The 26,038-nt window shown below is 41.1% G+C and overlaps 2 protein-coding genes across 3 annotated transcripts in view; both read left to right on the top strand.

Moving 5' to 3' along the window:
• Positions 1-12,516, top strand: part of golga4 (golgin A4) — a 23,396-nt gene extending 10,880 nt beyond the window's left edge. For both annotated transcript variants that reach the window (XM_027275751.1, XM_027275745.1), the window contains 11 exons: positions 32-187; positions 503-4,098; positions 4,196-4,317; positions 4,777-4,907; positions 6,066-6,152; positions 7,653-7,673; positions 7,837-7,905; positions 8,296-8,371; positions 10,008-10,105; positions 11,645-11,731; positions 11,856-12,516. In XM_027275751.1, coding sequence (XP_027131552.1) covers positions 32-187; positions 503-4,098; positions 4,196-4,317; positions 4,777-4,907; positions 6,066-6,152; positions 7,653-7,673; positions 7,837-7,905; positions 8,296-8,371; positions 10,008-10,105; positions 11,645-11,731; positions 11,856-11,870 — 4,458 coding nt within the window. In that variant the 3' untranslated portion in view covers positions 11,871-12,516. The remainder of the gene's footprint in view (positions 1-31; positions 188-502; positions 4,099-4,195; positions 4,318-4,776; positions 4,908-6,065; positions 6,153-7,652; positions 7,674-7,836; positions 7,906-8,295; positions 8,372-10,007; positions 10,106-11,644; positions 11,732-11,855) is intronic.
• A 1,545-nt stretch (positions 12,517-14,061) lies between these two features.
• The window catches only part of itga9 (integrin, alpha 9), a 48,766-nt gene continuing 36,789 nt past the window's right edge, over positions 14,062-26,038 (top strand). The window contains exons 1-10 of the mRNA XM_010730438.3: positions 14,062-14,517; positions 14,812-14,939; positions 16,442-16,548; positions 18,750-18,873; positions 20,567-20,634; positions 22,965-23,094; positions 23,176-23,261; positions 23,347-23,409; positions 23,887-24,024; positions 24,471-24,576. Of these exons, the coding sequence (XP_010728740.1) occupies positions 14,327-14,517; positions 14,812-14,939; positions 16,442-16,548; positions 18,750-18,873; positions 20,567-20,634; positions 22,965-23,094; positions 23,176-23,261; positions 23,347-23,409; positions 23,887-24,024; positions 24,471-24,576 (1,141 nt within the window). The 5' untranslated portion in view covers positions 14,062-14,326. The remainder of the gene's footprint in view (positions 14,518-14,811; positions 14,940-16,441; positions 16,549-18,749; positions 18,874-20,566; positions 20,635-22,964; positions 23,095-23,175; positions 23,262-23,346; positions 23,410-23,886; positions 24,025-24,470; positions 24,577-26,038) is intronic.

Genomic DNA, 26,038 nt, shown 5'->3' with positions numbered 1-26,038 from the left:
TTTACATTGCTTGTGCTTTGTTTGTATTTAGGAGCAATGCAAAGAAGATTTTGCCCAGTTACGTAAGGAGCGGGAACAGCAGGCTTCTCTGGCTCTGGAGGATGTGGAGTTACAGAAGACGGCTATCAGGACAGAAGCTGAAAACAAGGTTAAAGAGATCCAGTTGGAGCTGGAGGCTGCGAGAACTGTGAGTTTCTTTTTACGACTGCTTTTTTAAAAATATCTTAATTTAGATAATATTGTACTTTAATTACAGCTGACTGAATGCTTTTTTTTTTCAACATAAAATCATACACAGAAACAAGCCCCATTGTAAATAAAGTTACCACTTTGAACTCCTGTACATATTTTACCAAATTTTACTGCAAAGCATAATACTTGTTTGAATTGCACAATGTCTTGCACAGTAAAAAAATGTAAAATTAAGTTAGTTTCTTTTGTTGTGTGAGAATGACTGTAGTCACAAAATAATCTAACAACCTACATGTGTGTATGTGTGCAGAGAATACTGGAGCTGGAGAGCTCTCTGGAGAAAATCTCACAGGATGGATCAAGTCTGTCCCATGAACTTTCCAGTCAGCTGGACGAGCTGAAGGCTAAACACAAAGAGCAAATCTCCGCATTAGAGGAGAAGCACCAGGAGCAGCTGAAAAAGCACAAGGGCACCCTAACCCAGCAGCGTAATGCTGCCCTTGAAGAGCTCAAGGAAGAACACAGAGTTGAAGTAGAGACCCTCCTGCATAATAAAGAACTGCAGTTCCAAGCACACGTTGAAGACATGAACCAGAAAACTTTAGAGAAACTGGATGCAAAGCAGACAGAGCTAGAGGCAATTTCCACTGAACTTTCTGAGGCTTTGAAGAGTAAGCAGCTTCTGGAGGAGAAGTTGGTGGTAGCTGAAGATGCTCATAGGCTAGCTGAACAGGAACATGAGAATAAAATCCAAGTTTGGGAGGCAAAGCACAATGTAGAGCTTGCAAATATCAAACAGGAGCACGAGCAGTCTCTTGGAGGAATAGAGAAGACTCTGAAGGAGGAACTTAACGCGTTGAAAATTGTTCTGAGGGAAAAGGAAAAGGAAATTGAAGGACACATGCTTAGAGAAAAAACATTACAAGAGGGATCACAAGAGTTAAATGCCAAGGTTAAAGAATTGGAGGAACTGCAGCAGTGTGTATCACAGTACCAGATGGAAAATGGGAGCCTAAAAGAATCTAACGCACAGTTAAGTAAAGTCTCAGAGGACCTTGTTCAGTGTAAGAAGGATTTGACAGATTTGGAGCATCAGTTGGAAGAAGCAAAGAATGATTGTCAACAAAAAGACAAATCACTTCAAGAACTAGAGCAGCAATTACAGCAGAGCAGAAAGGAGTTGTCAGAGCAGGAGAAGTCATATACTGAAGAACTGAACACTAAGCAGGAGGAACAAGCACGCCTCAAGAAACAGCTGGATGACGAAAAAGCTGCCCACGAGAAGAAGATGAAAAACGTTATATCTGAGATGGAAGCTAAGCTGAAAACACAGGAAACAAAAATGGAAAAGTTTAAACAGAAAGCCAAAGACATGCACGAGAGCTTTAAGAAAAAGCTCCAGCAGAATGAAGAAACCATGAAGAAGGAACTTGCTAAAAAGGAGAAAGAGCTTCAGCAGAAAGAGCAACAAGTTCAAGAGAAAATTTTAGAGATGGCCCAAAAAAGTTCCCAAGGCCTCAGCAGTGCAATGTCGGAACTGCAGGCTAATCATAAGGAAGAACTGGAGAAGCTACATGACACCCACAAGCATGAGATTGAGGAGCTGGAGCATCGTTGGCAGGAGAAGATGGGACAGCAGGAGGAAGAATTAACAGAGAAACACTCGCACATACTACAGGAGAAGGCTCAGGAACTGGAGGACATTTCTCAGCAACTTAGCAAAAGCAAAGAGGAGAACGAGCAAGTGTTGTGTGAGATAAAGGATTTAAAGGAGGACCTGGCGATTCGAGAGACCACTGTGCAGAAGCTGCAAGAAGAGCTTAACGAAGCAGCAGTTAAGCTTGAAAGTTTGTCCCAGGCCGAGGCGTTGCTCAAAGAGCAAATGGAGTCAGTGGAGAGGAATCTCAACCAGGCGCTGAATGAGAGAAACTCTCTCCAAGACCAGCTCAACATAACAAAAGAGGAAAGCAGAGAGCAGTTAAAGACCTTGTCAGAGAAGCTGGAGGACACAGAGATGCAGCGTAAAGCACTGGAAGGTTCCAGATGTAAGGAAAGCGAGGACTTGCAGAATAAATTTGAGGAAAATGTCATTCAGCTACAAGCCGCTATCCAGAGTAAAGAAGAACAAATTTGCACTTTAGAGGAGAATCTCCGACAGCAGACGGAGGAGAATAAGAATCTATGCATTTCATTAGACCAGATGACCGCTCAGGTAAATGCTCATACTGAGCATGTCAAAGCCTTAACACACGAGAAGGAGAACCATTCTCAGTCTATCAGTGAGAAAGTTCAGAGAATTGAGGAGCTGAGTGCAGAAAACAGAACCATATCAGAAAGTTTGAAAACAAACGAGTCGCTTATCGGTGACTTGGAAAGCATCATCAGCGACTTGAAAAATCAGCTTGCAAGTAGCATAAAAGAGAAGGAGGAAGCCATAAATCAGCTTAACCGGCAGTATAAAGAGGAGACCCAACATGCTGCTGAGACCATAGAGAGATTAGAGCAGGAGAAGAGGTCTGCTTTAGAGCAGGCGGATGCACTCAGGAACAGTTTGACTGAGTATGAGAACAAAGCAGAGACCAAGTTCACTCAAAATGACAACACTATCACATCTCTACAGACCAGGCTTGAGGAGCTGGAGCGAGAAATCTCTGAGAAGAACGAAGCTCTGCAACGGCTGACAGCAAGTATTAACAATCAGTCTGTCAGCAAGTCCGAGATGGACCAGGTTCTGAGTGAGAAAGAGCAGACGGTCAGTGGACTTACCTCAGAGCTCGAGAGTTGCATCAGTCGACTCGGTGAGCTTCAGGAGCAGTTAGCCTTAAAGACACAAGAGTGTGAGCAACTCACAGCTGACCTCAAACAGCAACACAGCATCAGGGAGAATGAAAAGAAAGAGTTGGTGGAGCAGCTGCAACAGACCCAGATGCAGTGCGCTCAGAACGGGAATTTGGAGCAGGAGTGGGTAGAAAAACTACGCTCCCTTGAGGAAGACAACCAAAAGTGTAAAATCAACCTTGAAAGTCAAAGAGAGGAATTTGAAAAGATGAAAGATGAGGTTATCAAGAGCAAAGAGGAGAGTCTGAAGGCAGCTGAAGAGAGGTTATCAGCAGAGAGTGCCCGGAAAGTGTCAGAGCTGAAGAAGAAAGCTGAGCAGAAAATCGGTCAGATCAAGAAACAGCTAACCTGTCAACTTGAGGAGAAAGAGCAGACAATCAAGGCTCTTCAGACCAACCTGGAGGAGATCAAGAGCAACGAAACGTCCAGCAAACAACACACAGAAACATTAGAAGAGAAAACAAAAACACTCCAGGAAGCTCTTGTCAAGCTTAAGGAAGAGCAGGAGAAACAACTCGAAGAGATTCTGAGTAATGAGAGGCTTGAGAGAGAAAAGTCGCTAGAGGAACTCAAAAACATGTACGAAGAGAAGCTGTCCTCGCTTCAGAGAGATTTAGCGCAACAAGAGGAGCTCCAAGAAACTGAATCAAAGCTACATGAAATCGAAGCAAAGCTAAAAGGAGCAGAAGAGCAGAACGAAAACCTTCTTGCAGAAATTAATCGGCTGAAAGAAGAAATAAGCGCAAAGGATGCTCAGCTCGGTCAACACCAGGGAGCTATTAAGCAGGTCCAAAATCTATCACAACCTGAGGGCGAGATGATGGTGGAATGTAGCAGCGTACAGCAAACCAAGAGCGCGATGGAAAACCACTCTCAGATGGAAGAACTGGACGGCGATTCTCACGAGTCTCTCAAGAACAGTCTGAGTCAGATGAAGAACGAGAAAGAGAAACTCCAAAAGGACTTCACCAGGCTGCAGAAAGACATCCGATTACTAAGGAAGGAGCATGAACAGGACCTAGAGTACATAAAGAAAGAGTTGTTAGAGGAGAATGAGAAAAAGCTAAAGTAAGTTTATGATATCAAGTTGATAATAATGAGAGGTTGCAATGAATATCTTCCATACTAATTTAATAAAAACATTTTTTACTATTTGTTCTAATAGGTTGGAGTTGGAAGATGCCGAAATGAAGCACAATTCTACCATCAAGCAGTTAATGAGGGAGTTCAACACACAAATGGCTTTGAAAGAGACGGAGCTTGATTCATCAGTGAAGGAAACCATTGGTGAGGCAGAAGAAAATAATTTATCACCATTCATCAAGTTAAGCTGACAAGATTTACAGCCGTGTTGCAATGCACGGGAAATGAGGGATTGAAATGCCTTTTTCTTTTTGTGGTGAACTCGCAGCAGCCTACTTTAAGTTTTAGGCACCCAAACAATCGTCTTAAAGTGGAAAATCAAAATAAATTCGCTCTGACTGTCATGTACAACAGCGGGGTGGAGTAACTACATGGAAATGTTATGTGTTTTTTTTTTTATCTCACACTGGGTGGAACAAAATTAAGGGATCATTGCGTTTGGAAACTGTGTCTGAATTGCCATGTTTCCTCATTTCCTCTATGGTTAAATCGTGTTACATTCCAGATGGGATGTGACTGAGCGGTTTGGAATATGAATTTAGATTTTTTTTTTTCTTTCTTTTAATGTGCTAACTCTGGCGTCTTTCCCTTTCATCGACACAGCCAAGGCCCTGAGTGTAGAAGAAGAACTCATCAGTAGCCATCGAGAAGAAGCCAGTCAGCTGAGGAAGCTGATTGCCCAGAAGGAGGATGATTTGCACAGAACAGTTCAGAAATATGAACAGGTTATACAGGTACTGTAAAAACATGGAGCTTAAAAATATTTTCCCTAAAGTTAGACCTCATTTTACATTTTTACATGTTTACCATGGAAAGAATATTAACCCCACCCACCATTTATAGGTGAACTCTTCCCGTAGTCTGAAGCAGTCCAGACATGCCCCCAGCCCCGTCAGATGAACACAAGCAACCCTGTATTGATACCAAGCATCGTTTTATAAACGTGTTCACTAAAATTCAGTATATTATATGCATAATAAACTATAAGTGATATAAAAGTGGTTATTTTAGTGGATGTTACAATAAATATTTTCATACTGAACTGTACTTTGTACTATCCCGCTTGAGACGTGAGCTGTAAGGTGGATGTTTTCAACTTATAGCTAACTATTTGAATAATTTATCCATCTTTAACTTTTTAATCCATTAACATACAGTGATAGATAACTGTATCAGCCTTTTTCCAATACCCATCTCAGCAGTTCTTTACATTACTTTAAGATAAGATGAAATCCTTATTGATCGCCAGCTGGGAAATGGAAATTTGGTGTAGGTTAGGTTAAAAGAGAGGCAGTGTACATGCTGAAGGTGTGAGCCAACTATTTTAACTGTTTGTTGACTTCGTCTAGCCGTTTCCGTTGAAATCCCTTGAAGCTATTTCAACTGTTATCTGCTATTTTTAGCTACTTCAGCAGTTCATTACTTTAAGCTAGCTAACTATTTTAACTGGTTACGGATCTTTTTTGTTTTTAGCTATTTCAATTTATCTATTATCCATTATTTTTCCAACCATTTCTGCTTTTCTGCCCACTACTTTTTACACACTCAACATTGTATGGGTGGATTTATTTTTCTTAATCTAATCATTAATTCTACAACTCCCCAATGTTTCCACATACCCTCCCGCAACCACTCTGAAATCGCTAAAAACCTTGACCTAATCATCGATGAACTACTGATGAATGATTTTGGATCTCAGTCAGATGACTCTTTAAGAGTCATCGACTGGTACAGGATTCTCTCCTTTCCTGTCTCCACTCATAATTAAAGGCAGGAGGTCTGAAATGAGACAGGGCCTTCACCCTGATTTGACCAACATACTTGAGTCATGATGCTCAGATGAAACATAATGATGACTCAGCTGTTATGTTTTTTTTTTTTGTTTTTTTCAGAGTCGGGAGGAGGAGATGGGAGGCAGAGTGTGGCAGGTCCAAAAAGAATTGGAGGAGTTGAAAGGAAGGAGCCAAGGCACTTCTGAGGTACAATCATCTCTGACCCATATTCAACAGGTCATCAAACATCTGCGAGCAATGTCACAACTGCTTGATGTATTAGGGACATTTTTCCGCTAACACAGATGTAGAAATTTATACTTGCAGCTATTAAAAGCCCAGTGTATACCAGACTGGAGGTTCAGAAATCATAAGTCACTTCATGATGGCTGCATGAAATCACCTCTTTTCAGCTCCCTCTCCTGCTGCTCTGGGAAAAAACTGCAGTCTGATGGAAGCATTACTAGTTTTGAATGACATCCTAATCCAGATGCATTTTTGAGTCTCCGAATACTTTATATTCTGAAAGTTCAGACCCAGGTTAACAGACTTCGCAGTCTACGGTTGTCTTTTCCTTTGTCTTTCTGCGTAATTGAAGGATTCCGTCTAAACGCTCTGGGACAATTTGCTTACATACTTTGCTCTGATCAGTCTCTCGCTCCAGTCGTGTGGCTACTCTCCAAAGCGAGCCGGATCCTGTGAAGCTCGTTTGAATCGCTCAGGAATGTTCTCCTCGGGAAACAGAGATTGTGAGGCAGCAGCCAGCCTCAATCCCTGTTCTCAATTATTATCATATGAGGTGATTCGAGGCCTTAGATTTATGCTACAGCGATACTTGCATGCAATACGTGAAAGCTGGAAAGGGGCCAGATAGGACAAAAGTACTCTAGAGAGGCGTTTGACCCAGGTGTTCAGGTGCCATGAGACCCCTGCGCTGATTCTTCTACTTTTACACAGTGTCCAGATGCACACAAACACAAAGAATTACACTGCTCTCTGCTGCATTTTTCCCTGGTGAGGTAATAATTTTATGGGTGGATTGTATGGGTTTATGCTCAGGGAGGCCTTTCCTTACTACGGGCCTCACAAACCATTCTTCATTTCGACAGTGGGTCAGTGTGTCTCTCCACAGAGACAGGAGACCAACACTCTAAACCAATCTGGTCTAGTCTGTGCAGGCAAAGTAAAATAAAAAAAACAACAGCGTGTTGGCTCACCTCTCAGTGCATTCTTCTTCCACCTGGATGTTTACAGTTTACAACAATAGTTTAATTTAAAAAATAATAATTTTTTCCAAAACATCTGGGCACTTTTGGAAAACATTACTCAAACTGTTTTCAGCAGTGGATTAATACACGCATGGTGCTTCAGTATTGCATATGTGGGACGGCTCATGTTCGCCATGGTGAAGGAACAGCACGTCACCCAGTGCAATAATATGGCTCACTGATACACAAACAATAAATAAATACTTTTTTCATTTTTTAGGGGAAGACCCACTCTCCCTGTAGATATAAAGGGCTCAGCTTATTTTCATGTGATTGTAAATGAATGAAAACATACTTATATTCCATTCCTTCCAGTAGATACACCTGAATCTTACACACTGGACCTTTTAATTATTATGCTATTACTCATGAAATGTGTATTTTGAATTCTACTCTAACATGCAGTATCTTTCCTGTTTTCTCATTTATTTTGGCACAGATGAGCGCAGAAGAACTACAGGTATGTTTGCTGGTTCCAGTCTCACTGGTTTCTCTGTTTCTAGGATCCATATCATTAAAACCCATCACTGCTGTATTATAATTGTTTGATCAAGAAAACAAGCATCATGCATGGATCGGCACACACTGTTCTGTTCATAACGTTCTGTCTTTCTCTGCTACAGGCTCAGCTAGCGGAGAAGACGACTCTGCTGAGCGAGGCTCGGCTGAAGGAGCAGGGCTTTGTTGAGAGAGTGAGTGTCGGGGCTGTGTGTGTGTGTGTGTGTGTGTGTGCTCTTCTACTCTTTGCTGGGGACAAGTGAAAAGTAAATCCCATGCAGTGTGTTCCCAGGATTCTGTGGCCTCCAGCAAGAGGAGCTACTGCTCTCCTGCTGCATCAACTTAATTACACAACACATCTGTTTACATTTGGTTTAACCCTATAAACAATCAGAGCAACGCCTCCCACAGTTTTTCTCACACACATCGTCATCCTCACAAACCTCCCCCAACGATGATCAACAAAATACTGCGCATGTGTCCCGTGCAACAATTAGGCTAATGCATAGAATTAACCCATTGGGGTTAAATAGCCTCTTCTATAAAAATTAATCTGTGCATGCTTGTGTGTTTCTCCACGGTAGATCCACTCGCTTGAGGACAAGATTAAATGTTTCCACCGAACCACTGTCGTAACTCATCTCGGGAGCACATTCAAAGGTAATGTTAACACCATGAATCACTTAGTTCTGCTCCTTGAGCCAATTTCCTTGTAGATCAGCTCAAAAAACCAAGATACCATGCAAAATGCTTGAACATGTGCAATCTCATGGGAAACTTCAACTTAAACTACATACACCTATAAGACAGGCTTACAGCTAACTTGTACATTGTAAAAGAGATTCTTAACGTGTAACATATTGTGCTAAACTGAATTTTATAGTTAACCATACAAGGAGCCGAGCCGCTATGTAGGATCTCTGAGTTTTGACACGCGACTCGTAATCTGCCAGCCTCCACATCTCTTCCTGGATCAGACGGGGCGAGAGATGCAGATCCTGGATAGTGTGTGGTCCGTTTTAACTATGTTTTTGAAGACATTTTGGCCTACTAAACATGATTTTAGGCTCGATAAGCTCATGGCTGCGGTTACAATACAATCTGGTTGAGGTTAGGGTAAGGGTTAAGGTTAGATATATAACTGTCGTGGTTAAGGTTAGGGTAAGCCTCTAGGTACCCACTGTAAGTCAACGCGGTATCCTCAAGTATATCATAAACTAAACATGATGTGTGTGTGTGTGAGAGAGTCTTTAAAGCAATGGGGGAATTGAGTGAGTGAATTTTACCCTCCACTCAGACCTTCCCTGCTGGTGTAATAAAGAGAATCTGCTGTCAGAAGGGGGGCGGTGAAGAAGCCATCCTCGGACTTAATGGGTTTTGCAGATTGTGGACCCTGCAGCACACAGATTTCTCAAACCCTCTACTTTCAATACGCATACTATATCCAACCAAGTACCTACTTTGTCCTGCGTGTATCGTTGTCCTGTACATTCTTCTGCTCATTATGAATCTGTTGAATCCTACTTAAATCATTTACATCTGTGGATTCAGGTAGAAGAGCTGTTCATATCTGGTTTCATGTTGCTCGCTGGCTCAGCTGGGACAAGCTGGGGCAAGCTGGGGTCAGCAGGACAAAGGCTGTGGGATTTATTGGTGAACCAGTAAGAGATCAAAGAGATGTTTGCACGTCTCTGTCACCTTTTCCTGTCCTCTAATCACATGGTCTCTCGTGGCACATGCATTTGGACGTTTAGTGTCCGCCTGAATGTTTATTCCAGATAGGCAAAGAGCGAGTGGGTGTCTTTCCATATTAACAGGGATGTTTCAGCGGTAGAAGCGATAGTCTAAGTGTTACCAGCCCTATCCATGCTGCAGCACAGTTTCCCATTCATAGTGTTTAGAAGGGATAATGGTGTTATAGCTTTGGGCGGAGAATTAAAACATTAGTTCTTTGACTCATTCTTTGTATTAACATGCTCATGCTGAGCCTCACCATTCTTTCCTGTACTTCAAGTTGACGCTTAATTTAAACCCATACCTGTGTAGAAAGTGGCTATATACATGGTTGCTAACACAAACATGAAGCTGACAACAAGACACAAGAAATAAACAAACCAAATTTGTGGTAACGCCTCTGAAGATGTGGCCAAAATGGCAGCACAGAGTAGTTACCACATAGTCCCACATACCACAATTCATTTACAGCATTCACATATAGCACAGTGCACATTGAAATGTTGTTTGAGTTTGACTGACCAGATCTCGGTTCATTAAATGTTTCTGTTTGATTTCACAGATCCTGGATTCAACAGCACTGACGCCCTCTCAGAAGCCACTGAGATGGAGTACCTGAGGAAGGTGCTGTTTGAATACATGATGGGACGGGAAACAAAAGTATGCTTTTATTTTTTTCTTGCATTATTATACACAGAAACATTGCATTTTATGTGATGGCATTTTCTAGTTTTCTTTACTTCCAATTTTCTGTCGGGTGACTGTTAAAAAACATCAGGAACAACAATGGAAGTAATGGGCTCTATTGCAGTAGGTGTTGGCTGCACCAAAATGCTACATGGTGCTGCTTCATGTATGTGCAGCAAAATGCAAAAGGTCTGGGTGAAGGTGACTATAGATAAGAGAGCATGGTAAAAAATAAATGTTGAGTAGGGCTAATCGCAGTAAAGCCTGACGGTGACGGCTCCACAAATGAAGACACACTCTATCGAGCGGCGTGATGCACTGTAGAACACACGGCACATATTCTGCAGCAGATTAACAACACATACCGTAAGAATAATTTATGTTAATTAAGAGATAAATACAGGCGGTTTTACTGACTTTCCATTTAAACACATTAAACATTATTAATTTTTGCATTTAGTTAAAATGATTTATTTACATTTTATATATTATTCTGTTAATTTTGCATGTTTGCTGGATATATTTAGTGATGTTAGACCAGAAACAGACGTGGTTCTGAAATGTCTATTCATCCTGTAACTAAAACAACAGAAGTAACAACTGACTCTGTGCTGCCTCATTTGAATAATCCTCATTTGTTTGCACCTTTCCTCCCACCTGTGGAATATACCAAGATATGAAACGGTCAGAGCGCTGTCTGTACTGGTTGTTCTACCATGAAAATAGACTGACACGTTGAGTATATGTGACAATTTGTGAACATTTTTTGTGCCTCAACCAAACCTTAACCACAGTGGTAAATATCAGAAAATGGTTTTACTTCTGGAAAGCCTGACTATCCAAATAAATCCTAATATCTAAAAATGTCACCCAGTTTTTGTACGTACCCTCTGACCTCCATCTGCCACACAAAACATGAGAGCATTTAGGACGCCATATAAAAGTCATGTTGTGTCCAGTGTTCTTGGGTGAAATTAAGAGTGATCTCCCTAATTAACAGTGCTGTTGACATGGTCCTTAAGTCAGCGGGATTTTCCCAGTTCCTCAGCAAACAGTCTTTATGGCATCATGGAAGACCTCCCGTGTGTGGAGGATGTCCTCCAGGCTGCCTGCTAGAACATACATCTTGCATGACGTAGATTTGCCACTTAAAGACATGATGGCCTTGTTTAGTGTTAGTTGAGCGGTTAGGTTTCCTACACAGCAGCTCTGTTTCTGATTATCGCGTGTGTTTATGGGGAAATGCATGCACTCTGGCAGATAGGCCTGGAGTAGATTTTTTTTTTGTGGAGGGGGTTCTTGTTGGCTTTTTTTGAGTTTCTCAGATTATGGTGTCAGCAGTAGGGGGTTAGTGTATCTGGAGTTTGTGAAGGGGATATTGAAAAATGTCCTAGCCACATCGATGAAACATTTATGTATTCATGTATGTTGAAGATTTAATTCTGGGTTTCTTTTTTTAAATGCTGGTTGTCAAGATTCTTCTTAAATTAATTGTTCTCTCCTCATCCACAGACGATGGCCAAAGTGATTACCTCCATGCTCAAGTTTCCTCCAGACCAAGCTCAAAAGGTTTTGGACAAAGAAGACTCTAAAACGACCGTAAGCATCAGTTTAACCCGCTAAGGAAACCTTCGAAAAACATATGACTGCATTTATTCATTCATAATTTTATAATTAATTTGATTAATTTCATGTGTGTGTGTTGTTTTTTTCCCCCCCACAGCCTTGGTTACGATGAGTGTCGAAATGATTTGTGAACTTCTGAATGAAAATCTGCTGCTACTGCTGCTGAAGGGGAAGACTGCCATGGATTTGATCAAGCCCTTCTCTCTGCATTTCTTGTCATTTTAGTGTGTGTGTGTGTGTGTGTGTGTGTGTGTGTGTGTGTATGGTGCAGTATGTGTGAATATATCTAAAGGTATGAGGGAATTAGAGAACATGCCAGAAACACAAATCTTCCATGAATCCAGTTTTACTCTGAAATTAAGTTTGTTAATTTATGTGTTTTAGGTTAAGTTAAATTCTTTCCATTTTATTTTAGACTGTGTTTATACAGATTGGCTTGTGCAATAAATTAAGTCATTATCACATATTGATGCTGACAGGTCAGTTGATTTATAGGTTTCTGTGTCGTGTTGTCTGAATCACTTCCTCTGTAAAACTGTAAACGACCCTTTAACTGTGCACTCGCACCACATTAAGATATACTGGCCTCTGGACATTGTTTAACACAGCTTTTCTATGCTTTATATTTTGACACTGACATAGAAACACAAAAACACAAACTGTAAATTGTACTATGATAATTAAAACTGTACTATAGAGGGCACTATATGACTTGCTATACATTTTCAGACTAACAGATTAAATCTTATTTACAGAACACCCTTTGTCACTCCTTTTATCCTTTTATCATACAGTACCTTACGTGTTAAGTCCAATATCTTATCTCAGTAACCGGTGTTACATTGTTTAGACTGTCTAACTGGGGATGAAGTATGATAACATCCTGTTGAAAAAGACACAACTGGAATGCAGACATCCCAACAAATCTGGATTTGAAGATCCTGTTGGCCGTGGGTCACATACTTCAGCAAGGTTAACCCTTCTTTGACCTTTATTTATTTCCTCCACAAAGAAATAAATGCAGCTTAATGTTGATGAGATGAGTCAGAAAAACAAAGAATCTGACTCCGGTTCTCTTGTCATTCTCGATGTAGGAGGATAGAAATGCAGACATATTCAGTGCAGTAAGCACATTTTTAACACAAAAACTCCATCAGAAATATCTGAAGTTGTGAAAATACTCTGAATATATGAATATGCAAATATAAGTAGTCTGCTGGGCCAATGATTGGCTGCCCAACTGGTTGCAATATCACAAAATAAAAACAATGAAACACACAGCAGAGAAAACATTTACTGTACAAGAGGATATGAATACAGTCATGCAGCTAAAGAAAGTAAAATGCAAACAAACCTAAACATATAATAACTAGCCTGTTGTATACAGACAAGAGCTTGACAACAAACATCTGCATATATAGGTCAGATTGTTAGTATGTACACTGAATTGTATCCATTATTGTATGGATTACAAATGATTGTACGAATAATTATGAATTACGAATGAATATATATATGTATATATAGTTTCCCTGAGCAATATATATGACAATGAAGGGATATTATGGACATGTTATTATACTGTGATGAAGTGTTTTCAAATCAAGATGTCACAGGATAAAAGTGAGGGATGGGTTGAGCAGAAAAAACAGATTTCTGCTGCAGCACAATGTTCTTCTTTTTCAGTCTCCTTTAATCTTTGCCTTTTTAGATTAAACAGGGCCATTTCAATCAGTTCTTGGTTGACTGGTCACAACTGGAACACCATTTCTTTGTTTTTAGGGGACAGAGAGGGAAACCCCATCAGAGGAGTGTCTAGAGTTGGTTTTCATTTTGAAAAATGTAGCAATATAAGCTTTGAAATCTTTAGTATGGTTTATTGTCTAACTGTGTTGAAAAAATCCCTGATTTAAACTCAGATCTGGATGAGGATAAATCTTTAAAGTGCTATAAAAATAATAAATGCTTTGAAATGAAGATGTTACTGAGTTCATTGTGAGTGGAAAACGTTAGATGGCAGCAGTGCGCACACATCTCTCAGTTTAGGTGATAGAGCCCCTGAAGCCCACGGGTGAAATGTGATGCTTTTGCGCCTCAAAACCATTCACGTCTCTCCATGACTGCGTTCCCCGTGTCAATACACCCAGAATGAAAAGCACACACTCCCCCGGGTTTCACCTTTCACATTAAAAACCTTCAAGGCTCGTAACAGCAGCTCCACCGACAGCGATGCTTTTACTTTGAGTGAAACCATCTCCCATTTCCGCTCTTATCCCTGCTACCTCTTTGTTAACTCGACACAGCTGACCGCATTTATCACTCCACGACAGGGAGCCTGCGAGCAACAACTTTCTCAGATTGACACAGAATGGAGAGAAGCTGACGCACCGTTATTTACCGGACCGTTAACTTTCCTCCCCGAGCCTTTCCTTATGCCATCACAACCTACATGCTGCAAGAGAGCAGGAAGAAATAAGTGAAAGATAGTTTTTTTTCTAACACTTTGACCACTGAAGACAGTTTTCTTCCTCTTCTTCTTTTTTGGACACTTTTACTGCGTTTTTACGCATGATGCGCAAAGGGATGGCTCCTCTTCCGAGACAAAAACCCGGATTACAAAATGTTTTTTATGTCTATCTCTCTATTTCAGTAGCTTATTCTTACAATATAGACTTAGAACATCCTCTGGTGTTCCGCGGACCCAATTCTAGTTTTTTTGGCTATTCTGTGCTGGAGCATTATCATGACAACACACGCTGGTGAGTCCAGTCTTGTTAAGATTTTTGGAAATGCTGTCAATGATGCAATGAATTTTTTACTTTTGAAGTAAATGCTCTAGAGTTCAGGCTGCACCCACACCCGATAAATGCAAACCAATAATGGATAACTCATTGTTATTATATTTATTATTGCTCCTGCAGGGCCATTTCTGATCGTGCTGTAACTTTTTAACTGCTGGCAATTTGATTTGATTTATAGATTTCAGTGATGCAAATTAGTGCAAGATAGTGTCACTGAACACACGTCATCTTCCCCTCTCCACATGTCTGCAGGGTAATAGTTGGGGCTCCGAGGGCAAACTCTACCTACAGTAGCTCTATACACTCTCCCGGAGCTGTATATAAGTGTCGAGTTCACAGCAACCCAGGGCGCCGCTGCACAGAGATGGATCTGGGAAGAGGTCAGTCACCACAGCCTGCACAGCACATAATGACATATACACTGCAACCCCAGGGCAAAACATTCACCCACACATGCACAACCTGAACAGTGCAGAAAAGTTCCCCTATCTGATGCTACACTCACACACACACACACACACACACATGCACACATGTACAGACATACACAGTGGGCTTTCTTGCAGCTTTTTCTTGTCCACTCTTTGCATAAACTCCCCCAAGCATCTGTTTTGTTTTATCAGAATAATGTAGCCTTATACTTCTCTTAACAGTACTACAGTTGTTCTTTTAGCCCTGAACCTGCTGTAAGGAGACATGCAAAAGAAAAAAAAGGGGGTTCTGTGTGCAGAGGTCCATAAATATTTTGATAAATATGATTTATGCTCCTGCTAATATTTTCCAAGCACATGAGCCAAAAAAGTTGAGCTTCACCACCACCACCACCACCACCACCACCACCCCCCCTCAACCAAACCCCAACCCCCAACTCTGTTCTTGTGGTCAAGAAAGCCGGGGGTTCAGGCATGGCTTTAATATTAAACCCCCGTGCTCAGTCAATGTGTCACACCAAAAGAACACATACATCATGACAGTGAGTCCTGCTCGGTGCTCAGAACCAGACGAGCTGGACTCTGACGGACCTCCGGGAGTCTACAACACACTGACACAGAGAAACGCTCACAGCTACATGCCATTGTGCTGAATCAATTGTCTTCAGGGAGAAAGAGAATAAAACTCAGGGATGGAGGGGGACTGAGGGAAATTTGGACTCTTGAAAACAGAAATGTCAAAGTGCTACAGATCTTTTTATTGGCTTTCCTCTAATTATGTAGCATAATGTTCGTTTTCCTTTTAGTGGATATATGGTCTTAATCATTTTGATTTATGATCTGACACTGATCCAGGGTTCACAGTCAGTGATGTTAATAGCATTGCAAAGCAGTGTATGATCCATTTTTATATTCACATGTGGACTTTTGGCATTTGATGACAGTTCCTTGGGCTCTGGGAAATTGTGTTGGATATTTTTCATTGTTTTATGTTGTTTTATTGACCAAACAATTAATCAGTTGATTTAGGAAATAATTATATATTAACAAATAATATATAAACAAATAATAACCCTAAAGGGAATGTAAAAATGGAATATAAGCAAATATGCTGTTATTAGATTTAACAACAAATATCAATGTTGCTCAGTCTCAAAAGTACAGTGTTTTTGTTATACTACTGGAAATATCACAGTAGATGTGACTTTAACAGCTGCACAGTATCAGAAGGGATGTTGTGAAATATTTCATATATTACATTTCAATTGATTGTTTTGATCAACAGAATTTCACACTGTCAACTAAAAAACACTTGCACATTCAGCAGATATATAGAATAAAACCCAGGACTGAAAAAGCTGACAGCGGCTGACAAGTAACAAGTTACTTGCGCCAAGACATCCTGCATCCTGATGACTCAACATCTACAAACTGCTCTCATTGTCTTTCAGGAAACAAGCAGAGAGAGTCGTGTGGGAAGACTTGCCAGGGAGACAGGGATGATGAGTGGATGGGGGTCAGCCTGGCCCGCCAGGACAGAGCCAATGGCCAAATACTGGTGAGTTCAGGGACAAAACGCCGCAGTCACTTCACTAAATTGTTTAATGTAAACCATGTACACTCGTAAAAACAGACCTGATTATACCGACATCACTGTTACAAACAGCTTACCATGAACCACACTGTTAAACCACAGCTGGTCTCAACATTACAAGCCTCCTTTAGCAACAAGCCTTTTTCCTCCATTCTGTGTTACATGCATACAAAACTGAACTTAAATGATGCCTCTTTTTTTGCATATGCAAAGCTGGAGTAACAACTAATGTTAGACAGACTTGGAAACTGCTGTGCGGTTACATAACACTGTGAAACATTTACCTCGTGTTTGGAGCTGGACGAGTCAGTGGAACAGGGTTTGTCAAGAGTAGATTATTGTTTATAAAAATTGAGAGAGGGTTTTAGAGAAATAGACTATCTAATGGTGTTAATCCCAGAGGTGTCTGGCTGAGTATTTGCACAGAGATCATAGGGCAGCTGGCAAAGTTTGTTTAGGCTTCAACCCCTCTGCGGTGGTCCCGTCCAAGGGCAGCCTTTCATTAAACGTTAACCCCTGTGTCTCCTGTGCAGTGGGTAGTGAGGGAACTAGTGGCCATCCAGGACAGTCTGCAGGCCACTGGTGGACTGGACAACTCTTGGAACACTCATCACAGGTGTTAATGTACTTGGATACCTGTTGCTTATTGACCTCCACAAGAATTCCTTCCTCTCCAGGAGTCCAGATAACTGTTTGGCCTGTTACACCTCTTTTCCCTTTTAATATGTTTGCCTTTGGTGCACTTTTCAATACTCCAGTGGAATGCATTGGCATGATTTTCAAGCCATTACTCTTGGCTTAACTCGTCAGTCAGTCAGCGGTCAAAATTTGAGGACTTCTTGGAGTTGTCAGTCTTGGGAATTTGAGCACAGAGCCTTTAGCTGCAGAATCTTTGGCTGTTCAGAGAGAGTTATGATAAAAGAAAGGTGGTGACTTTCCAGAGCCACGTGTTGCTTGCCTCTCCAAAGAGTTGATGTTTTTTTTGTTTTTTTTTATCTCATCTGAAAGGACTCACATTTCCGTGCAACAGGAGGAAAACGGCTGCTTGGCAGATGTGTGTTGTGGTGATTTCATCTGTGCTTTCAGTGAAGGCCTTGTTTGTGACTAGTGGGCCCTTTAACCGAACAGAAACAGGACAACAGCACAGTCTTCATACTTGTAACCATAAAAGCCTCTTTTGCTGCTTCAACAGAACTCGTCAGCTGCTGAAAGAGCTCGTTCTGCTGTGTTTATGTCAGCTGATTGATGTTTTTTTCAAAAAAGTCTGCCTCCACTTCAAGAGAGAAAGAGTTTATGCTGGTATTACTACTTGTGTTGGCCAAGCTGTCCTTTGAAACACAAGTGTTTCCCAACATAGGATCTTGCTTCCAGACAGTCATCTGATGCTCTGTGTGTGCGCCCACAATCTGCCGGGCTCTTATATTCATTTGGATTGGCTCTGTGTGTGTGCGTGTGTGTGGGAGGGGGACTAGAGGAGTTAAACAGTGTAAGGGGAAATGAAATGAACTTTGTCCTCACAGAGGCGTCCAGATCTGTCCCCAGAGCTACAGGAGCTCCACCACCATCCCCCCCCAGGGTACTAAATTATTACCATACTTACACATTGATTTGTGCAAAGTTTGAAATCAAGTCTATATTATCCTGTTTGCTTACCGATCCATGGAATGTTTTATTTTGTACAACACAGCAGCAAAATATTGTTTTGAGAATTACTCACTGTCAGTTTTAGAAATGTACCCCCTGTTTCAGCAGCATAATAAAATAGGAGTTTGTTCTTTGTCTTTTGATCCACTTTTTTTTCCCCCTCTGTCTGAACTTTTGACTTTTCCAGCTGCCTGTAAAGCCTGGAGGAGCTGTATTGGAATTAAAACTTTTAAAACACATAATACACTGTGAAGATTTTCTTGCTGAACATTAACTGCCGCTTAGAAAACACAGTTCTCAAGCTGTGACTGAGATATTCACACCACAGACCATGGCTGTTATGGTCAGGGTTATGGATAGGCTTTAATTCCCCCTTCTCATCGACGATCATTTGACAGCCACAGAGACACACTGACTCCAGTCCAGCGAGGAAGGGTATAAGTTATTGACGTAGTCGTGGAACGCCTGCCTGAAGTGTTTATGTTTACAGGAGGATGAACATGTGTCCCCTTCTGTTGCAGGCTTGTGCCCACCGCTGGAAAAATGTCTACTACGACTCAGAGCACATCCTTCCACATGGATACTGCTCCATCATTCCTCCCACCCTTCAGGGCAGGACGAAACCGCTCATCCCTTGTTATGAAGGTACAGTTGAGGCCCCATGGTGGGCACAAATTAGGATTTTCCTTCACTTCAACCCAGATCTTTTACGTGGTAACACCTTAAAATCAAGCAAAGACACAGATTATGGCCTTAGTGTGGATGTTTTTCTTTTCAAGCTGTTTTCATTTTTAAAAAAAATTCTGAAGATCTGAAGATTTATTTGAAAAAGAAGAATTTTGAGAAAAGTCCGAAAAAAACATATGATAATTTGGTGTAAGGAATGTTTTGTTTGCAGTGCTAGTTGTGTGTGACAGTGATGTCAGTCTGTCTGCCCACCACTTTGAAGTCAGGTCCAACCACTGGATGGATTCAATTAATTACATTTGGTACAGATATTCATGGTCACCAAAGGAAGAAACCTAATGACTTTGGTGACTTTTCCTCGTTAGCGAGCAGTTCACATTTGTGGCTTAGAGTGAAATATAATAACAATATGAAATGATATCATATATATAAAATAATTGGTTCGTACAACTCGTTATCCGACCACATCAAAAGTGTTTACAGTTATCTCAAATTCTAACACTGAAGAGTGAAGTGAATAGAGAGAGAGGGAAGACACAATATCATATACATATAATATGTGGATAATATATTTCAGTCTCTTCTGGAGGGCATTCAGAGTGGGCTGCTTATCATAGGACCCCCTTGAGGAGTCCAGACCACCAGGTTGGGAATGACTGGTCTGGTCTGTTTCTCTTCATCTGTGGTTACCCTTTATCATGGCACGTGATCTCTGTAGCCAAGCACCATCATCGCAAAGCTCTACATCTGCTTCTGCCCTTTGATTGGCGTTTTGGCACTGAAGATTAGAAGCAGGAGAGCCTTGAAGTGTGATATCTCTCCCTCAGTCCAACATGAGTACTTTGGCAAGAGCCAGCTCTCTTACCACTGAAGGACACACAGTTTGTTAAACCGAATATATGAGCGTTTATCCAATTGAGGTGGAGAGTTTGTATTTCCTATGCACCTTTTAGCAAAAGAAAAACTGTTTCACAAAGGTCATAATTATGGCAGCTTTGTTGAAACGAAGAATTTGCCTTGATTTTCCAAAAAAAAATCAGGTGCTTTTAAGGAGAGATTTGCTTCGAAAGGTCGAGAAATCAGATTTTGTTATGATTGTATTAAATCAAATCCATTTGAGCTGCAGGTTGTTTTCCTTCGCGCCCCCACGACAACGCTAAAAATCAAGATCCATCTGAAAAATAATGTATTGTGTAACATTTTAAGCTGACCCGTGCAAATGTGTTCTTCATGTGTTTTGATGTGTGACTCAGAGCCATTCATCAAAGGCTGTTTTATACCTTAATTGTGCTCTCAGGTCAGGATTTCACTTCCTTCCGTAACTCTGGTTGCCAACAGTTTTGGAGAAGCCAGACAGACTTTGCATGGGAGCATATTTACAGTGCATTTTGCGCCGATCCAAGCTCAATATTTTTGTAACCTGAGAGCACCGTGTGTCCCCCCTCCCCATCCCACCCCCTCTCCTCTAAGTTAGCAGTCCTCTTGTTGAATTTGGTATTGCACCCCTTCTTTCAGTCTGCTCTCTCCCCCCCAGATTCCTCCAGGATGGGACTGGGAGTTTGACTAGCTCCATATGGAATGCAGGAAAAACTCCAGCAAATGCTGGCTCAAGCACACAGTGAAATAATTTGTGGTTTGTTTTTTCTTACAGACTATAAGCAGAAGTATGGGGAAGAGCACGGCTCATGCCAAGCTGGGATAGCGGGAGTTTTCACGGAGGTCAGTAACAGTGCTTGTAATACACCCCGATATTTCTGTAAGTCTAACACAGAGATAGTGAGATAGCTGTTTTTCGTCATCCAAACTCTGTTTGTCTGGAGCTCCAACAATCAGCTCAATCATTAATCGTCTGGTTTTTTTTTTTCATCCAGTGACTAATTTTCTCACTTGAGTATGATTACCGTTAACATTACCACATGACTAACGTTTCAAAGAACCTTTTTTTCTTTTTTTTTCACTCTTTGTTGACTTTGACTCTTTGGTATTATGGGGATAGTTAGCAGAGATGTTATATATGCGGCTAAGGGGGATTTTTTCCCCCCCAAGTTGTTTAAGATGTCAAATGATGCGGAAAATCTGAATTCTACAGTCAGATATACACGAGTGTTTGCATCAAAGCAGCCAGCGCTCTGCTGACTAACTGCTGATAACTGTTAGCTTATATTTCCATGGGCAGATCCTTTGGCGGCCTTGCATGACCTGGTGTGCTTCCATGAGATAAAGCGTTTAAGAAAATACAAGTTTCCTTTTCTCTATAGCATAGATGCACTACTGTTTTTGTATTCATGTATGACATCATCCTCGGGTTGCACAATACCTTTTTTGTCTCCCCGACGTTTGTCTGGAGAAAGATGAAGCCAGTGCAGTGAGCTGAAGTGGTGAGAGGAAGGTCAAATAAATTTAAGGTTTAAATGTATTGGAGAAAAAATGTAGTTTGACAAGAAAAAATATGCATGAGAAATATATTTCATTTTGAAAATGTAAATTTGACCAGTTTAGACATTTTGTTTTCTATACATTAGCAATTTAATTCTTTCCTGATGTTGCCTGTGAGCGGTGTGTTCTGCCAAAGGTCCTTTTCAAGTCTCACATTACAGTTACGCTCAATTTGGGACATACAGTAAAGTACAGTGGACTGTAAGTGACTTAAAATCTACCCTCGGAGAACAGCTGTGCCCATATAGTGGAACCATTCTCATTATTAAGAAATTTCATGTAAGCCACGGAGTTTCTCTTTACTTATGTTAAATAACATTATTCTAGCTTTCTAGTCGCCTGGTGCTCCCAAGAAAACCATAGTACCGCGGCAAACATCTGATCGACAGCTGTTTTAAACATCCATTGAGTCACATTTAAAGCATAAAATCATTCTCTGGTTCTTAAATTTGAGGATTTGCTGCTTTTCTCTGTTTTATATCACTGTAAACTGAACATATTCATGTTTTCGAAGGATGAAGCAAGACATTTGAAGACTGCCCACTGGGCTGTGGGGAACAGCAATAGAACCAAATAATTAATGGGGAAAATAAACAGCAGATTAAGCGATAATGAATGCTTTGCTTTTAAAAATTCACAGATACTAAAATGAGATCATTATACATGATTTGATTATTTCACCACAAATTCCTTGATGTGTGTGTTTCAACACAGTGTCGAAAATCTTTAGGGCTGCAGTGCATGATGTGCTGTTTAGTCGGCTTTACTTTCATCGTTTTATTATGTAAACCCCAAAGAAAAAACACTGTATAGGCTGCAAAGAACTGTACAGATGTCAGACTTGTAAGTGGCACAGGAGGGTTCAGTCGACATTATGTGAAAGCTGTAAATAAAACTTGAGAAGAATTTTGGCTTGAGGATTGAAAAGATTTTGAGAACGCTGGATTCCACAACAAACCTGCTGTTTTAAAACCAAAGACCATCAAGCCCACTTTCTCCACAGGCTGAGGACGTCAGAGTTGATCTGTTAAAACATTCAATGCCCCCTACCCCCTTAGAAGAATGTGAGGAATTTAAAGAAAAGATGTCCAACTGTTAAACCTTATCCCTGTCTGAACCATGGGCCATAAGTCTGGTGGTGCCCAGATGTTTGACACAACAGCACAGAGGATGTATACTGCTGAGTGAAATCCTCAGTGTGTTGTTCGGTTTGTTTGAGTTCTCAGTGGTTATAACACATCCACCGACAAAGATAACATCAGTGGTAAAAAAGGAAGTGGTGAGCAATGGTGCGCAGAAACAGAGAGTCTTAATTGTCGTAATCTGGTGCCTTTAGCTGTTGAAGCATCAGACCAATAAGATGCGAACAACTCATTTTACAACTATCCATTTTGCCCAGGCTCATCACATCAAAGGAGGCAGCTTCTGCTGGCATGTCATCTGGCTGTGTGGTAAACAGCAGATAGCACAAACCAGTCTGCGGTAGCTGGTTAACCAAACGTCCACCCAGAAGCGCTGTTCTTTCTTCCTTTTTTTTAAAAAATTCATTCCTTGAGCAGGATATTGCCCACACAGTTATCTGAATGAATGTCGGTGGGGGGTTTCATTTTCAGGAGCTGGTAGTGATGGGAGCACCGGGTTCATACTACTGGACCGGGACGATCAAAGTGTACAACCTGACTTCTGACTCCTTCTACAGCCCAAACAAAGAAAACATTGACCTCCACAGATACAGCTACCTTGGTGAGAGCCTGTTAATAAGGACAGTTGTGTTGAATGTATCAGTGCAAAGACCCTGTGCCTGATTATCATCTTTGTCCCCAGGTTATGCTGTGACTGCTGGACACTTCTCCTCTCCTAATGTAATAGACATAGCTGCAGGGTCGCCTCGGCACAGCGGCAGTGGAAAAGTAGGCACTTTATCTTTTGTCTCGTTTCCAGCTGCTGGATCTTCTCGTGTCGCTTGCTACAGTGATTTGTTTTTCTCCCGCACAGGTTTACATTTTCAAAATCGATGGTGCGTCTTTGGTGAAGAGTTTTCAAGTCTCAGGGAAAATGGTATGAGCTTGGATGAGGTCTTATATTCCTGTTTTTAATCATTATAAAGTAAAGCACATATTTTGCCTATTCAGCTTATTGTTATACTTTTTCATCAGGAAGAGCACAACAAACATTGTTTTACCTAATCTTCCTCAGGCATGATGTGGTTAAGTCTTGCAAGGCATGGCAGACACGCTACTCTAATTGCTTTGTTGTCAGAACTGCACTGTTTATGTCTGTGTTAAGTGTTTAGACAGCGATTTAAAGAAGGAACACACTTGCCAGAAACTAAAGCCAGGGAAGTAGCTAATGCTTTCCATTCAGAATAAAGAAAAGAAAGTCAGGATAACTTTAAAACACAAGCGTGTAAATATTTCTGTAATGTTGGTACAGATATAAAAAGGGAAATGAATCCAGTTAGAGCGTGAATCATGTGTCAATCATGTAAAGTGTCTGTGATCTGACCCATTGCTCTGTGGCTCGGCTTGGTTCCAGATGGGCTCTTACTTTGGCTCCTCATTGTGTGCAGTTGATCTGAACCAGGATGGCCTGTCGGACCTGCTGGTGGGGGCACCCATGCACAGCCAGCTCCGGGACGAGGGCCAGGTGTCTGTGTACCTCAGCAAGGGAAATGTGAGTGGGATGTGTGGGTCAGTGGGAACACAATGCCATGACTTAAAGATTTATTTTACTACAGTATGTCCAGTCCCTCTCTTTAAACTGCACATATATACATTTCTGTACTGTTATCATTGTCTGCAATGTGGATTTTTAGCTCAGCTCATGTTTGATTTCTTTCTGCTCGTGTTTGTTATCATGATATCAGAATAAAACAGTGGAGCATTGTGTGATTTAGCAGTGAGATTATGTCACCAACCAAGACTAAAGCTTCTGTTTGTACATTTTTTATCTATGAGGTATTTTGCGAGGAAGATGACTGTCTATTTGGTTGTTAAACTGTCAAGGCCAAAGAATTTTATCGGAAAGGCTGCAATAAATTCACTCACTCTGTTGGACATTTCTGTTTTCTTTTGCCAGCTCAGTATATAAACTTTTATCTTTCCTGCTGTTGTTTTCAGGGGGTGATGGAGGAGGAAGGTGTTTTGAGTGGTGACAATGCTTTCAATGCACATTTTGGAGAATGCATCACTGCAATCGGAGACATAGATGATGACGGATATCCAGGTCAGTTTCATTTAAGTGTTCACGTTTTCTTGCATTATTCTTCTACAGTACTCCACATATAGGACATCTTGTCCATTTTCACTTTAAAGTTATATTGTGATGGTTGTTTTTTGTTATATATTATTGTATTTCTTAAAGATGTGTCTTAAAGAGACAGTAAACTCCTGCCTGGTGCGCCAATGGGATGACATAAATAGAAATACTTCAAATAATGCCTCCAAACATGTGGGTAGGGACTGCTTTAGGGAGTCACAACATAAATCTGTGGGGCTGTGAGATGATTAATAGGAACATAAATAAGAAAAGGCCATCTTCTGCTACAATTTTTTTGTTTGTTTTACTTTTCTTCTTCATAGTCTTTGGCAGATTTTACCACTTTATGCCAGAAACAATAACTGAAAAGGAGAAAATCACTCTTTAAACGAGCTATATGCACAACTGATAGACACCTGAAACCTGGGTCAATGGGTCACAAGCAGACACTGATTTACTGGTGGTCAAAGTGGTCAAAAGCCAAAATGGGTGGGAAGGACTGATTTAAAGGACCACACTAGGGGTTTAAAATGTTCGAGTCCATTAAACACAAATCACTTGTGTTTTACAGTAGTGCTGACCAATTTTACAACCATGCTGCAAGTTTTAAGCTTTACTTCCTACCTTGCAGTCAGCCACTGTTTTTAATTTATTTCCCTACAGTAGCCATTGCACTGACCATATGTGAATTGTACTTTTTTTGCTGTGTTGTTGTTGAAGTTTGATTATTAAGTTGTGGTGCATTAGGAGTCTTTTAAAATTGTCCTGATGAACCAGCTACCATAACACTAACCAAAAACAAACCTCGAATGCACCAAGATGATGAGAACTACTGGTATTGTCCTTTAACCACTAAACTTTCTCTCGGCATGTAAACCGTTTGTAGCACTGGAGCCACTGGTGAGAGGTCAGAACTCAGATGAGGGTTGTTTTTCATATATATAAGTCTTGCAATGGCCCTCCCCCTATATCTGGTCGTAACAAGTGGTCTATGAATCTTTAATCCAGGTAATGGCAACCACTTGACAATGATATTTAGTGCTATACGTATGACATTGTCATAGTCAGAAAGCTATTTCCCCTGTCATCTGGCAAGTAATAAAGTCACACAGTTTATATTCCTCACATGAGCCCACAAGCAAATGTTGGCCGGGTTGCGATGCTCAGTAGGTACAACAAAACCCCTTATTTTCACAGACATTTTGTTTCGATTATCCTGCGGCGAGGAGGATCTTTAGAAAATATTGCCCTCTCTCGCCCTTGTGTGCACATCCAGACACAGACCAAACTATCCACACGCAGAGACGTACATTTACACTGTCTGTTTTCCTGGCACTCGCACGGCTTGGCTCAGAGGGCGCGACTTGGCGTCCGTCTCGCACTCAAGGCTGGAAGTTGCTGCCCGGTTTCATCTCCGTGTGAGATACGC

Source organism: Larimichthys crocea, chromosome III (assembly GCF_000972845.2).
Source record: "Larimichthys crocea isolate SSNF chromosome III, L_crocea_2.0, whole genome shotgun sequence".
NCBI classification, from domain to species: Eukaryota; Metazoa; Chordata; class Actinopteri; family Sciaenidae; genus Larimichthys; species Larimichthys crocea.
The sequence above is the reverse complement of the archived record's forward strand: the minus strand, read 5'-3'. Positions and strand labels throughout refer to the sequence as shown.